We start from the raw sequence: 16,064 nt of genomic DNA, 5'->3' as shown, positions 1-16,064 counted from the left end.
TCAGAAAAGGCTTCAGAAGAAGAATATATATCTGTAAGTCATTGGGAATGTTGATAGTTGAAGTTATGGAAGACACAACATAACTAATACTTCTGTGGATTTTTAGATTTCAGGTCCTTTACTAATATCACTTCACTTAATACAATGACTGTAAAAGGATGGTGATATCACTCCAATTAACAGATGAAGAAAGGAAAGCACAGAGAGCTTAAGTAAAGGGTCCCCAATTCCCATATATCAGAATTAGGATTTTAACCAAGGTCTCTCTGACTCACAAAAACAAAAACAACAAAACTTCCATGAATGAATGAATGAATGAATGATGTTAAGGGAGAATGTTTAATAAGAAAGTAGATTCATAGAATTCAGAGAATACAGAGGAGTATCAGAGTATATGTAGGGTAACAGAGAAAAAAAAAAAAAAAAAAAGGCCAGTGAGTTAATAGTCTGCTTTAATATACATCTCAAAATAAAGAAGAATGAGTATTTATGAACTACGGACTGAAAAAAGGTATTTTGTGCAAGCAAATAACACTGTTCCCAGTTTTAAGCAGAATCACTAAAAGATAATTAAAAGAATTTAAGATCCTATTTATAAATATATAGATAACTTACGTAAGCTCATACATGTATTGTAGAAAATGCATTTGAGTTTTCTAATATAATTCAATTGGCATATATGAGATGTAATTTTCCTCCTATTAGACAAAAAAATTGGAACCTAAAAATTAGACTATATTAAGAGCAGCTAAATTGTTTTCACTTTTAAACTGTATTAAAACTGAATTACAATCATTACTTTCTGAATTGGTTAGTATCTCTTTTCTCTATAATGAGAATATTAATACTTACTATCTTCATGCTATCAAATATATACATTGCTCCACTTGAATTCAACATTATTGAATATAACATTAAGGGATTTTCTAATTGATTTCACAAAGAGTATCAGGCACTATCATGTTCCAGGAAACTCTGTCCTCGGGAGCTTATCCAGTAGAATTACATCGGAAACAAACAAGTATGATACAGTGTAAACCAATGGGGAAAAACAGAAGGTCCTTCAAGGTAACTACCACCCGGCTCAGATGGTGGTCAGCCACCAATCACTGGCAACACCATACATCACTTAGTCTCCAACCTGAGACCTTAAAGTGGGAATGGCACTAGTTCACCGGAAAATATCAGTAAACTTTCCCTTTGCATTTATATAATGCACACCTAGAAATATCCTAATTCATTTGATATTTCAGGTTCATGTAGTTTACATTTGTTACCATTAATTTCCTTGTAAGAAAAAAATCTATTATTTATTCAATATAAGATCAAATCTAAATTTAAGTGAAACGATCTGTTTAAATAGCAAAAATATAGAAATATTAAATACTGTAAAGTCTTAATTTAGAGTAATTTATTTAAAATAGTTACAAATAAAAAAGTTACAAATAGCAACTTTCATTCCTTATAAAATGCAAGCCAACTTTAAGCTAAGAAGTTTATATTAAAAACTGATCCCATTTTAGACAACTAAAGCCTATGACTATAAAATAAGCCATCCAAGAACAGTGCACCCATAATCACAGTGTTAAAGAAATAAAGTGCTGCATGTCCCTAAGGTAAGGTAACAGAATGAAACTTGAATGGTATATAGTTCAAACACATGAAGGTAGAAGATGCAGAAGTTATTCGTTGAGATAGTAAAGGACAGATTGATATTTAAAATACTGTACAAAATTACTTCTGTCCTTTCAATATACTAGTATTCACACATTCATTATAAATCATAATTTCTGAGCAATCTAATTCTGATCAGTTATCTAATTAGTTTTACAGAGTTCTGAAAAATCAAAAAAATAACTTACTGTTTGGAAGGTTCAGGAAATTTTAGTTCTTCTCTTTTCTTCATTTCTATCGTTGGTAGAACCACAGCAGCACATGAGACTACGGAGTGGTAAGAATCCTCCCGGCAAACTGCTTTATTAAAAAAATTAATTGTAAATGTCAAAATTATTTATTGACTATTCTCACTTTCCATTTTTCCCTTCCTTTATTTTCAAACAAAAGAGATAATTTAACTAAAACATTAATTATCATTAAATTACCCTTAATTATCATTTTCCACTCTGTCTTTCCACTTGCTTGCTGAATGACCCTAGGCAATTTTTCTTTTTTTAAGTCACACAGTGGAAAAGGTGTTGCCAATACTTTATAGTCCTTCATTTAAAAAAGCTCTGCACTGAAGAATAAGAAGTGCATAAATGATATATAGCTAAATGAATCTTTGTAAAATGAACACACCTGTTTAATCAGCATTATGATCAATAAACATTACCAGCACCCTAAAATTCTCTGTGGTACCCCTTCCCAATCACTGTTGTAGCCTCCAAACTTAATCATTATTATTACTTAAACAACCATAGATTGGGTTGGTCTATTTCTGACCTTGGTATAAAGGAAATCATGCTCTTATGTGTGTGCACTATTTTATATGTGGCTTATTTCATTCAACACACATTTGTAAGACGCATTCATGTGCCACAGCACTTTGTCCATTCTCAGAGCTGTGTCGCAGTCCACTGAAGGAACAGACCACAACACGTTTATACATGTTACTGGTGATGCAGTCCACTGCAGGAACAGACCACAACACGTTTATACATGTTACTGGTGATGCAGTCCACTGCAGGAACAGACCACAACACGTTTATACATGTTACTGGTGATGCAGTCCACTGCAGGAACAGACCACAACACGTTTATACATGTTACTGGTGATGCAGTCCACTGCAGGAACAGACCACAACACGTTTATACATGTTACTGGTGATGCAGTCCACTGCAGGAACAGACCACAACACGTTTATACATGTTACTGGTGATGCAGTCCACTGCAGGAACAGACCACAACACGTTTATACATGTTACTGGTGATGCAGTCCACTGCAGGAACAGACCACAACACGTTTATACATGTTACTGGTGATGCAGTCCATTGAAGGAACAGACCACAACACGTTTATACATGTTATTGGTGATGGACACTTAGACTGCTCTAGTCTGAGGCTATTTTGAAATGTCTGTAAACATACATGTACTTTTTTTTCTTTTGGTGCACAAATAAATTTGTATTGAAAAATACCTAGGAACTGTTCTTAGGATATGTCCATATGTTTCACCTTCAGCTTTAGTAGCTACTGCTAAGCAGCTTTCTGAACTGATTGCACTAATCTGCATTCCCCAAGACAGAAGACGAGTTTCAGTTGTTCCACGTCTGTATCAACACTTAGTTTGGGCCAGTTTTAAAAATTTTAATATTATATGAATTTTTTATTGCTGCACGACAAATTAACACAAACGTAGCAGGATAAACAGCACCCAAATTATTATCTCATAGTTCTGTAGGTAAGAAGTCTAGTGAGCTCAGTTGAGTTCTCTGATTAAGGTCCCACTCGGGCAATGTCAGGTTCGCAGCTAGGCCACACTCTTATCTAGAGTCTCTGGGGGAAGAACCCTCTTTTGAGCTCACTAAGGTTGTTAGCAAAATTTAGTTTCTTGGAGTAGTAGGAATCAGGTCTCCTTTTCCTTGCTGGCTATTGGCCAGTGACCACTCTGAGCTACTAGAAGCTCCTCACAGGTCAGTGGCCAATGGCCTGTCTATCAAGCAATGAAGAACATCCTTCCCATTGAAACACTCTCATGCTTCAAATTTCTCTCATACTCTGATTTCTTATGCTGCTAACAACTGGGGGGGGGGGGAATTCTCTGCTTTTAAAGGGCTCATGAGATTAGGTTAGGCCCACATAGATGATCTCCTTTTTTTCTTTTAAAGATTTTATTTATTTATTTGACAGAGAGAAAGATAGCGAGAGCAGGAACACAAGCAGGGGGAGTGGGAGAGGGAGAAGCAGGCCCCCCGCTGAGCAGGGAGCCTGATGTGGGGCTCGATCCCAGGACCCTGGGATCATGACCTGAGCCGAAGGCAGACGCTTAATGGCTGAGCTACCCAGGCGCCCCTAGATGATCTCCTTTTTGATTAGCTCAGGGCCAACTGGTTAGTAATCTTAACTACATCTACAAAGTCCCTTCTGCCACAGAACGTAACTTAATTACAATAGTGATGTCCCATCTTTCCAGGGGAAGAAATTATACAAGGGTTAGATTCGTGTGTCAGCTTAGCCTACCACAGCTATTCCTATAAGTGTATAGTGGTATCACATTGTGGCTTTAATTTATATTTTACTGATAACTAATAAAATAACTGTAAATTCTTGTTTTACATGATTCTGATAAGCACAAATTTTAGTTATATGGTTTAGTTCAATAATACAACGAACTCCCAAAAATATGATTCACATTTCAGTTCACATGGTACATCTACTATGTGTGACTGTATAAATTACAAACTTCTCTAGTAGCCCTTCAATCCACAAATCACTACACAAATAAGAAATGTGGATCATGATTAGTGACATAGACAAATTCCTTCTTTCAAAGTCTATCAGTGACAGCTCACCATGCGTGGACCACTCAGATTAAGCATAGACCTCAAAGTATGTAGGCACATTGCTTCCTGGTCTCCCAGTGATAAACTTATGTGACATTTTACAAAAATAGATACTCTAAGGAAGGAATTTGACAGTGGAAATGAAAATGTAGCAAACAAATTAAAACTGCTAGTGATGTAAGGGATATATGAATTGATTATAAATGAAAGGTCAATAATTGTTGATCTAAGTACTCATTTAAAGAACTAAGAGGTGAACAATAAATTAACCCCCTCCCCAATACATAAAGAGGCAAATACTAAATATGGCAGCCACATTGATGAAAGAGAAGGCAAAAATACAATTAAGGTCATGCAAATCATGTGGGGCTGAAGTGTGGGACTATGATCTCAAAGTGAAAGATCCTTAAGAAAAGATCTTAAGGTTCTCCATCTTTCCCCTAAAAATATTTGCTGAAGTCTGAGATATAAAACAGATGACCGCTAAAAGCAGAGCTGAATTTAAAGCAATCATGTGGCACTCAAGAGACAAACATTAGTGTCTAGTATGTGTCAAAGGTGGGGGACTAGTTTCTTCTTTGTCTCTCCAGTGCCATCAAATAGATTTTTGTTTCTTCTTTTTTTTTTTCTAAGTTTAGTTTTGTCTACTTATTCTTGGCATGAACTTTGAGTCTACATCACACAAAACCATCATAGTTGGGAGAAAAAAAACTCTATTACAGTTTAAATTTCCACTGCTGCCTTAAATGATGCTAGTGAAGAAAGAGACTAAGAATAATATTGTTGTTTCATTCCTCTGGGATACCACTCACATATTCAACAAATATTTAGTGAACTAACTGCTATGTTCCAAGAAGTATGCTTAATGGTAGGATTCTACTGTGGGCAAGAAAGAAATAGCCCCCTCCTCCCAAGTTTTTGGTAAAGCTTCAATTTCTTCTTTTAGAAATATTTCTCAAGTGTTAGAGCAGTAAGCTTCTTACAGATTAAGTGAAAGCATTTATCTAGATCTCTATGAGGGAAAATAGAGTTATCTTTAAAAAGGAAAAGAGAGAAGTGAGCAGGATAAGGGCTGTAGGTGAACAAGAAATTTTTTTCAAAAATAAGGAGCATTCGTTTACTCAAGGTAATATTAGTATCAATACTTAGTTTTTATTATCTACAGGCCGAAACAAGTGGCATTGCTCTCAAAGATACTTAAGTTAAAAAAACAATGGTCAATAAGTCAATAAAAAATAAGCCTCATTAATTATTACATAATGGAAGTGATAATACACTGATCTAAAGATACATGGTTAGGAGCTTCATATAAATGACAGAGCTCTTATATTTAGCTGAAATTAAATTACACTCAAGTTTTAATATCTTTATATTTCATCTATCACAAAATATAAGAATTAGTGTAAAAATGCAAGTTAGGCCAATAAGTAATAGAGAAATTATAACTTCAAAAAAAGTGAATGGAGAAGATATTTGCAAATGATATTTCCAATAAGGGATAAGTATCCAAAATACATAAAGAATTTATACAACTCAATACCAAAAAAAAAAAAAAAAAAAAATACAATTAAAAAATGGGCAGAAGACGTAAACAGACACTTTTCCAAAGACATACCAGATGGCCAACAGACACATGAAGAGATGTTCAACATCACTAATCATCAGGGATATCACCTCACACCAGTCAGAATGGCTACTATCAAAAAGACAAGAAATAACAACTGTTGGTGAGAATGTGGAGAAAAGGGAACCCTCCTGCACCACTGGTGGAAACAAATTGGTGCAACCACTGTGGAAAACAGTATGGAGATTCCTGAAAAAAAAGTCAAAATTGAAATACTATATGATCCAATAATTCTACTACTGGGTATTTATCCAAAGAAAGCAAAAGCAATAATTCAAAAAGATATACACACACCTATTGCAGCATTATTTATTTTTTTAAAGATTTATTTATTTATTTTAGAGACAGAACACACAAATGGGGGATGGACAGGGAAAGAGGGAGAGAAAGAATCCCAGGCAGACTCCCAGCTGAGCAGGGAGCCCGGATTTGGGACTGGATCTCATGATCCTGAGATCATGACCTGAGTCAAAATCAAGAGTCAGACACTTAACTGAATGAGCCACCCAACTGCCCCTGCAGCATTATATATGAGAGCCAAGATATGGAATCAACTCTAGATACATGGATAAAAAAAGATGTGAAATACACACACACACACACACACACACACACACACACACACACTGGTATATGGCATATTACTCAGTCATAAAAAAATGAGATTTTTGCATGTGGGACAACATAGATGGACCTAGAGGTATTATAAGTCAGATAGAGAAAGATAAATGCCATATGATTTCACTTATATCTGGAATCTAAAAAACAAAACATATAACCAAACAAACAAAAACAAAAGAACAAACAAAAAGCAAAACAGATTCATAAATACAGAGGACAAACTGATGGTTGCCAGAGGGGAGGTGGGTGGAGGATGGGGCAAAATAGATAAAGGGGATTAAGAGGTACAAACTCCCAGTTATAAGATAAATAAGTCATGGAGATGAAAAGTATATCAGAGGGAATATGGTTAATAATATTGTGATAAAGTTATATGGTGAAGGATGTTGTATGGATAATGTGTGGTGAGCACTGAATACTGTATAGAATTGCTGAATCATTATGTTACATTATGTTACATGCCTGAAACTAATATAATATTGTATGTCAATTATTTTTCAATACATTTTTTTTAAAAATCTGCTAAGGTCTAAAAAAAGTGAATGGAATAATAAAAGGGAAGTACAGATTTTTCAAAACAATGAATATGCCTTGGCTATCCTTCATTCTGAGGTAGAAAGGAAAAAAAATAAAGGAAACCTTAGCAATAAAGTCTCTGAGAAGAGAAAAAGTACTGAAAATCGATAGATAATGGATATTTATGTGATCATTATATTCTGACAAAGCAAAAAATATTCTTCAAAATTATGTATTTTCCTGACATATACTAAATATTTAGTATATATACTAAAACAGAAATCAGAAACATACCACAATGGTCATGATCATGATGTTAACTACTCTGTATAATAATTTAGCTAGTATATAAGTTGTTGGATATTATTTTCATATTTTACCATGCCATGAATGCATAAATTAATTTTGAAGAGTGATATGAATATAACTAACTAAAGGAGAAAACATTATATTTGCCATTAAAATAAACCTGATCATACAGATTAAAAGGGAATTTTGAGTTTAAAAAAAACCTCCAAAGTTAGTGGTGTTTAAACATTTCTCTTTTTAAGGAAAAATCGTAACTGTTTTGTTGCCCTAAAACATTTTACAAAAGAATATGGATGTCAGGGGAAATGGGGAAATCTATATTTTAAAATGACATTCACTTAATATCCCTGATAAAATACCTTACAAATTCCTATTTAGGTCACAAAAACTTCAGGTATTTCTGACACAAATGTTACATTATTGCTAGGGTTTGAAAGGAAATTACACTATAAATTAATGGAAATAAAGTGAAAATCATTAGTTAGCCAACACGAGTCTCTACCATACTACTTCATTAATAAGGCAATGAATACATCTTCAAACATTTTAGAAATACAAGAACACAATACATACTTTTTATGGGACAGCAGTGTTCGTATTTGTTCACATTTGTAAGATTAAGTAGACAAATTTTTAAAAATAATTAGAGTAAAGTCATTTAATATGGTTTGCTAATTATCTTGAACTTTGTGAAATAAAATTGCAACTTTTTCTCATAGTTGACACAGATTGCTTATATACTACACCATACTAAAGGTGAATGTATAAAAATTACTATAGGAATTCAGTTTGGGTTATTTGACAACAGGTGATTCTACTTTCTTCTTTATGTTTTTTTTTAGTATTTCCCAGATTTCCTATAGTGATACTTTTCTTAACTTTTAAAAACAGAAAAAATAAAACGTACATTAAAATGTAGTCATGAAAACAGAGTAGATAAACAGATGTGTGGGATACTGATATTGGCTTCAAAACAATGGGATTTTTTGAAATTCCTTCAGGCAAACAATATTTATGATTTAATCAGATTAAATTTAATTTCATTTTCTGAATGCTTCCCCTTTCCCCAGAGGAAAAACAGAAATCACTTTTTCAGAAGGTATTGTAAGTGACTGATCCAGTAAATTGTTCTCAAATTGTTAAATAGATGATTTTCATTTCATGGATTCCCTTCAAATTAATGCATTTCATACTATCAGAGGCTTTAATTTTTAATCTGAGTGATTGAACCACTGTGGCAAGTTTAGATACTATAAAATTGTAGGAATCCTGGTTTGAGGTAAAAATGATTTCTATACTTTCCAAGTACATCAAAAGCAAATGGTTCACTACTCAGGCTGAACTCTCATGATGGGAAAAACTGTGGCTTTATGAGAAAGCAGAGAATGAAACAAACAAACTCCCAATTTTTGATTACTCACATTATGTAATTGTACTTATAAAGACACTTTTAATCAATGGAAAATATTACTCACTTCTAAATCGAAAAAAAAGTTAAATTTATGGAACAGCAGATAATTATTTTATAATACAACTTAAAAAACATGAGCTAGGGCACCTGGGTGGCTCAGTTGGTTAAGCGTTAAGGTTAAGCCTTTGGCTCAGGTCATGATCCTGGGGTCCTGGAATAGAGCGCCGTGTTGGGCTCCCTGCTCAGCAGGGAGTCTGCTTCTCCCTCTGACCCTCCCCCCTCTCATGCTCTCTCTCTCTCTCAAATAAATAAATAAAATCTTTAAAAAAATAAAAACATGAGATATGTCAAGGCATCGCATCTTCAAGTAAGTTTCCAGCATCCATGAGTTGAAAAATCAATACATTATCCACTCTTAGTTCCAACCATAGAAGCAGATAATAATTTGAGGCACCAACCTATAAATGTATATGCTAAATTTGTTCTTCTGTGAAAAGAATCTTAGTTTAATTGTATTGCATGAATCACAGAAAATTCCATCATAGGCTTCTGTTGCCTGGAATTGTCAGAGTCAGGCTGACTAAAAAATTAAAGTCCCATTTCTTTCTAGACAGATGGAGTCTTTTGGTTAAGATTAGGGTCACTAACCAGGGCATTCTGAGAGGGTCTCATGGAAAAATGCTGTAACTGCACGAAGAAGTCAGTTGTTACAACCACCAGTTAATACAAAAACAATGACTCGGACATAATAAATTGACATTTGATTATGAGTTATACAAATCAGAGTTTTAAAATGAGAGAAAGTGTTTGAAAGTCACAAGAATTACTTATGTTAAGATTTGGTTATAAGCACTACTCTCATTTATTCCTGGGTAGTTAAAATTATATGAACACCCAAAATGATCCACACTACTGGGACCCCTGCACCAGAAATCTGCAAATCTTGGGGCAGAGTGGAAATCATTTCTAGGTTTAAAATTGAGTAGTCTGACTTTGTCATGTAACCTTTTATTACACCACAGAAAATATGCTATTATATGAAATGATTCTCCATTTTTAACTGTATTCTATAAAATGTTTCTTTCGGCCTCATAATAAACTGAGATGGAAGACTTAAATATTGAAATTGTGTTACTTTTTTTTTCCCCATTTGATATATCAAAATTATTTCATTTAGTTACTGAACTTCTATCTTTGTTTGGTCTTTTAATTTATAAAATCAATATTAGAGTGCTAGAAAAGCAACATATTTTTAAAATGGTCACAAAAATGCCAAAGATTTGTTAGGAGAGAAATTTTTCTCTTTCATGCAAAATTAGAACGTAAAAATTAATGAATATGCCTACAGCATAATTAACTTATAGGCATCATATATAACTACATTTGAATTCATCACTCCAATTCACCAGAACAGTTTACTATCAATGAACAAATTGTTGGTGTAAAAGAAAAGAATCTGTTTTTAACTTGAAAAAGTGTTCACCTTCCCCTTTCCTGTCCAACCATCCAACCATCCAACCATCCAGGGTCCATGTATTTACCACAGAACAATCCACTGGTAAAGCTTAACCCCATAAAACGGTAACATTTACTTAACAAACACTTGAATATCATTATGTAATAGGCATAATTCTATGTACTATGCATTTAGTATTATAGTATTATAGTATCATCCTTACGTCTCAGAAAAATTCTATGGGGTAAGTACCATTATTATTCCCATTGTACAGTGTTCAAGGTCAGGCAGCTTCCTAGCAAAACCAGAACTTAATTTGCCTGTACCCACCATGCTACTGACAATACTTCACACTGATCCTTACTTAAATATAATGTATCAAGTGTTCTGAAGAGTAAGTTTAAGAGTTTATCTTTTCAATTGTATTTCTAGTCAATAATATTCTTATATCTAAATTACTTATCCTAGGAAAACTGTGTAATCATTAGGCAATTTGCCTCAGAACACAGCACAGCTTTGACTCATTATACAAATGTTTTGAGTTCCAAGCTCTGTACTTCAAAATGATTTACAATAACTATTTTCCTAATGCTCCACAGAATGAGTGTCAAGTGTCAGGATGAAACCCATACATACATACACTTATCTGTGGCAAAGGAAGATACATAATTTAGAAAAATATTATTTTTTCAAATTTATATGTAATCAATTGCTGTTGATCCTTCTTGCACAGTACTGTTCTAGGTGCTTGAGATATATCAGTGAATAAAAATGACAAAAATACATGTTTTGTGGAATGTATATCTTCTGGATCTGGAATAGATTCTCAGATCAAATTTACCTTTCTTCGTAGTTTTTCTCATCAGTAAAATATGAATAATAACAATATCTTCTTGGGTTGTTATAAGGATTAAATGAATTTAATCTCAGGCTCAGGTCACGATCCCACAGTCCTGGAATTGAGTCCCACATCAGGCTCCTTGCTCAGCGGGGAGGCTGCTTCTCCCTCTGCCTGCTGTTCCCCCTGTTTGTGCCCCCTCTCTCTCTCTGACAAATAAATAAAATCTTTTAAAAAAATTAAATTTTATTTAAAAAATAAAATATTATTTATAAGTAGTTTTTATTTTTTGATTCATCAGATTCCAGTTATTCAATAAAACACTAATCTAAATATGCTGTGAACATATTTTGTAGATATGATTACAGCCTATTACAGTTGACTTTAAGTAAGGGAACTATCATAGACAATCTGGGTGGGCCTGACTGAATCAGTTGAAAAGCCTTAAAAGTAGCTGAGGCTTCTTAATGAAGACAAAATTCTTCCCATGTTGAAGTTCCAGCCTGCCCTTCCTTACGTAGTCAGTCCCCACAATCACATAAAGTTCTGTTTCTCCAGTTGATAAATATACCAGTCTGTTGGTAAGGATGTGGAGAAAGGGGAACACTTACACTGTGGGTGGGAATGCAAACTGGTGCAGCCACTCTGGAGAACAGTATAGAGGTTCCTCAAAAAGCTAAAAATAGAACTACCCTATGATCCAGCAACTTCACTACTAGGTATTTACCCAGAGGATAGAAAAATACTGATTCGAAGGGACACAGGCACTCCAATATTTATAGCAGCAATGTCCACAATAGCCAAACTATGGAAAGAGCCCAGAAGTCCATCAACTGATGAATGGATAAAGAAGATAAAAAATCCATATCAACCATAAGAAAGAATGGAATCTTGCCATTTGTAACCACATGGATGGAGCTAGAGTGTATTATGCTAAGTGAAATAAATCATTCAGAGAAAGAACCATATGATTTCACTCATATGAGGAATTGAAGAAACAAAACAAATGAACATAAGGGGGAGGGAAGAGAGAGACAAACCATAAAATAGACTCTTAACTATAGAGAACAATCTGAGAGTTGCTGGAGGGGAGGCGGGCAGGGGGATGGGCTAAATGGGTGATGGGTATTAAGGTGCACACTTGTGATGAGCACTGGATGTTTTAAGTAAGTGATGAATCACTAAATTCTACTCCTGAAACTAATATACACGGTATGTTAACTAACTGGAATTTAAATAAAAAACGAAACTAATATATACTTGTGTGTGTGTGTGTATTTAGGTATTACATACTAGTTTTAGCAAATCTCTAAATACTTCTTCTGAATTAACATCCTTAATCCAAGCCTTATAAAAAAGCTCTTCTGATGAAATAATATTAGTCCAGAATTGAAAGAACTGAAAATAAGCAGATAAAATACAAGTCATTGCATCCTAACTACAAATAAACAAACGTTGAGCAAAAGCAGGCACACGTTCTGACTCCATTAGTAGCATTCACGGAACTATACCATGTCCAGGTACTGTGATAGGCACTGGACTGATGAAAATAAAAGACAAAGTATTTGCATGAATGTAACCTAGTGCAGTAAAGAAATAATACCATATAAAAAGTATTATCAAAGAAGCCGGCCAGGAAAAGTAATCAACACGACTGAAGAGCAGGACCACGGCTGTCTTGTTCACTCCCTGTTTCTTAGCACAATGTCAGACACAAAGGAGGAACTCCATAAATCTTTGTCTAATGAATTAGAGACTGAAGAAAAATGAACGGAGGCACTGAGGAAAAGAAAAGACGCTAGCCAAGCATAGGAAAGAGTGAGCTAAAAGGCAATGTGATATAAGAAAATGTCATATATCTTGAGAAATTCAGATAATTCAGTGTGGCTGGGCCTAGAGGAGACGCAAGGAGTTGAAGAAAGGAGATACAGGTTTATCAACACCTTAAGTACCTTCTAAGCAACGCTAAAATATTTGTATTTAATTTTGAAGTCCATGAGGATCTGCTACCAATCATTTAACCAAGAAGCAACATGATCAGCTTTATGTTTTCTGCACCTAGCCTGGCACAAGATCCAGCAAGATCATGGGCGATGCTGCTGAGATAAATGAAGTGGCGGGGTCGGGAAAGGAGGGAACAAAGTAAGAGTGCAGAGCATTCGCAAATGTGAACACTTCTATTTCAAACACATAGAGTCTATATTTACTTGCTTCCTTTATTAAAATGAAACACAATTCTCAGTACATTACAATAACAGCAAATAGAATAAAAGTATGTATGGATGAGAAATAAGTGGCAAAAGCACGAAGCCAAGACCTTCAAATTAATTAGAAGCTAAAAAGTAATAATTTTTTATAAAGATTTTATTTATTTATTTGAGAGAGAAAGAGAGCATGGGTGAGAGGGAGAGAGAATCTGAAGCAGACTCTGCAGAGAGCACAAAGATCGATGTGGCACTCTATCCCACAACCCCAGGATCATGACCAGGCCGAAACCAAGAGTCAGAAGCTTAACCGAAGCATGTGCTATGGTGAGCACTGTGAATTGTGTAAGACTGTTGAATCACAGACCTGTACCTCTGAAACAAATAATACATTATATGTTAAAAAAAAAAAAAAGATAGCAGGAGGGGAAGAATGAAGGGGGGGAAATCAGAGGGGGAGACGAACCATGAGAGACTATGGACTCTGAGAAACAAACTGAGGGTTCTAGAGGGGAGGGCGGTGGGGGGATGGGCTAGCCCGGTGATGGGTATTAAAGAGGGCACGTTCTCCATGGAGCACTGGGTGTTATACGCAAACAATGAATCATGGAACACTACATCAAAAACTAATGATGTTGACCATAGAGTTGAGGGTCCATTTCTGGGCTCTCTATTCTGTTCCATTGATCTATGTGTCTGTTTTTGTGCCAGTACCATACTGTCTTGATGATGACAGCTTTGTAGTAGAGCTGGAAGTCTGGAATTGTGATGCCGCCAGCTTTGCTTTTCTTTTTCAACATTCCTCTGGCTATGCGGGGTCTTTTCTGGTTCCATACAAATTTTAGGATTATTTGTTCCATTTCTTTGAAGAAAGTGGATGGTATTTTGATGGGAATTGCATTGAATGTGTAGATTGCTCTAGGTAGGATTGACATCTTCACAATATTTGTTCTTCCAATCCATGAGCATGGAACGTTTTTCCATTTCTTTGTGTCTTCCTCAATTTCTAAATCAAAACCTCAATGAGATACCACCTCACACCAGTCAGAATGGCTAAAATTAACAAGTCAGGAAATGACAGATGTTGGCGGGGATGCAGAGAAAGGGGAACCCTCCTACACTGTTGGTGGGAAAGCAAGCTGGTGCAGCCACTCTGGAAAACAGTATGGAGGTTCCTCAAAAAGTTGAAAATAGAGCTACCATATGATCCAGCAATTGCACTACTGGGTATTTACCCCAAAGATACAAAAGTAGGGACCCGAAAGGCTACGTGCACCCCGATGTTTATAGCAGCAATGTCCACAATAGCCAAACTGTGGAAAGAGCCAAGATGTCCATCAACAGATGAATGGATAAAGAAGATGTGGTATATATATACAATGGAATATTATGCAGCCATCAAAAGGAATAAGATCTTGCCATTTGCAACGACGTGGATGGAACTGGAGGGTATTATGCTGAGCGAAATAAGTCAAACAGAGAAAGACATGTATCATATGACCTCACTGATATGAGGAATTCTTAATCTCAGGAAACAAACTGAGGGTTGCTGGAGTGGGGGGTGGGGTGGGAGGGATGGGGTGACTGGGTGATGGTCACTGGGGAGGGTATGTGTTCTGGTAAGCGCTGTGAATTGTGCAAGACTGTTGAATCTCAGATCTGTACCTCTGAAACAAATAATGCAATATATGTTAAGAAAAAAAAAAGAAGAAGAAGAATGTAGCAGGAGGGGAAGAATGAAGGGGGGGAAATCGGAGGGGGAGAAGAACCATGAGAGACGATGGACTCTGAAAAACAAACTGAGGGTTCTAGAGGGGAGGGGGTTGGGAGGATGGGTTAGCCTGGTGATGGGTATTGAGGAGGGCACGTTCTGCATGGAGCACTGGGTGTTATGCACAAACAATGAATCATGGAACACTATATCTAAAACTAATGATGTAATGTATGGGGATTAACATAACAATAAAAAAATTAAAAAAAAAAAAACAAAAAAAAAAAACTAATGATGTAATGTATCGTGATTAACATAATATAATTTAAAAAAAAGAAGCTTAACTGACTGAGCCACCCAGGCGCCCCTAAATAATAATTTAAATTAAAAAAAAGTTGTGCAACCATATTATGTAAGGATAGTATCATCTTGGGTATCTTGTTTTTAAAGATGTGAAGGAATTGCATAGAAATAGTTAATGCCCTTAAGTAAAAACCAATTAGAGGAAAAAATACATGACAATATATTTTTGAATGTACATGAAATAAACATGACAATAACTATAATCCTGGAAATGTTGGACAAAACTATAAAATGTAAAGAACAACACTAAATGCAGTCAGGCTTATCTCACAACACTAAATTCAGTCAGGCTTATCTCACATCATCCAAATTCTGGTACTTTTGTGTACCAATAGTAACCTCTCATCTTGTGAGACATGTTTGGACAGTTATCAAGTTTATTATAAAATTCTATTCCTTGAATTTGTATGATTTTAGCCAATTTAATCTCATTTCTTGCCTTAGTTTTTGAATACTTCTTTTCACAAATCTTTATATTGCACAAATATTTTCTAGAATAAAATTGAA

At 35.0% G+C, this 16,064-nt stretch overlaps 1 protein-coding gene across 1 annotated transcript in view; it reads right to left on the bottom strand.

Annotated features, from left to right (window-relative positions):
• CCSER1 (coiled-coil serine rich protein 1) overlaps window positions 1–16,064 on the bottom strand; it is a 1,392,827-nt gene that overhangs the window by 1,091,704 nt on the left and 285,059 nt on the right. Inside the window, exon 7 of the mRNA XM_078068968.1 lies at window positions 1,863–1,971. Within this exon, the coding sequence (XP_077925094.1) occupies window positions 1,863–1,971 (109 nt within the window). The remainder of the gene's footprint in view (window positions 1–1,862; window positions 1,972–16,064) is intronic.

Source organism: Halichoerus grypus, chromosome 3 (genome assembly GCF_964656455.1).
Source record: "Halichoerus grypus chromosome 3, mHalGry1.hap1.1, whole genome shotgun sequence".
NCBI lineage: Eukaryota > Metazoa > Chordata > Mammalia > Carnivora > Phocidae > Halichoerus > Halichoerus grypus.
Note: the sequence above shows the minus strand (reverse complement) of the source record. Positions and strands in the feature narration are given on the sequence as shown.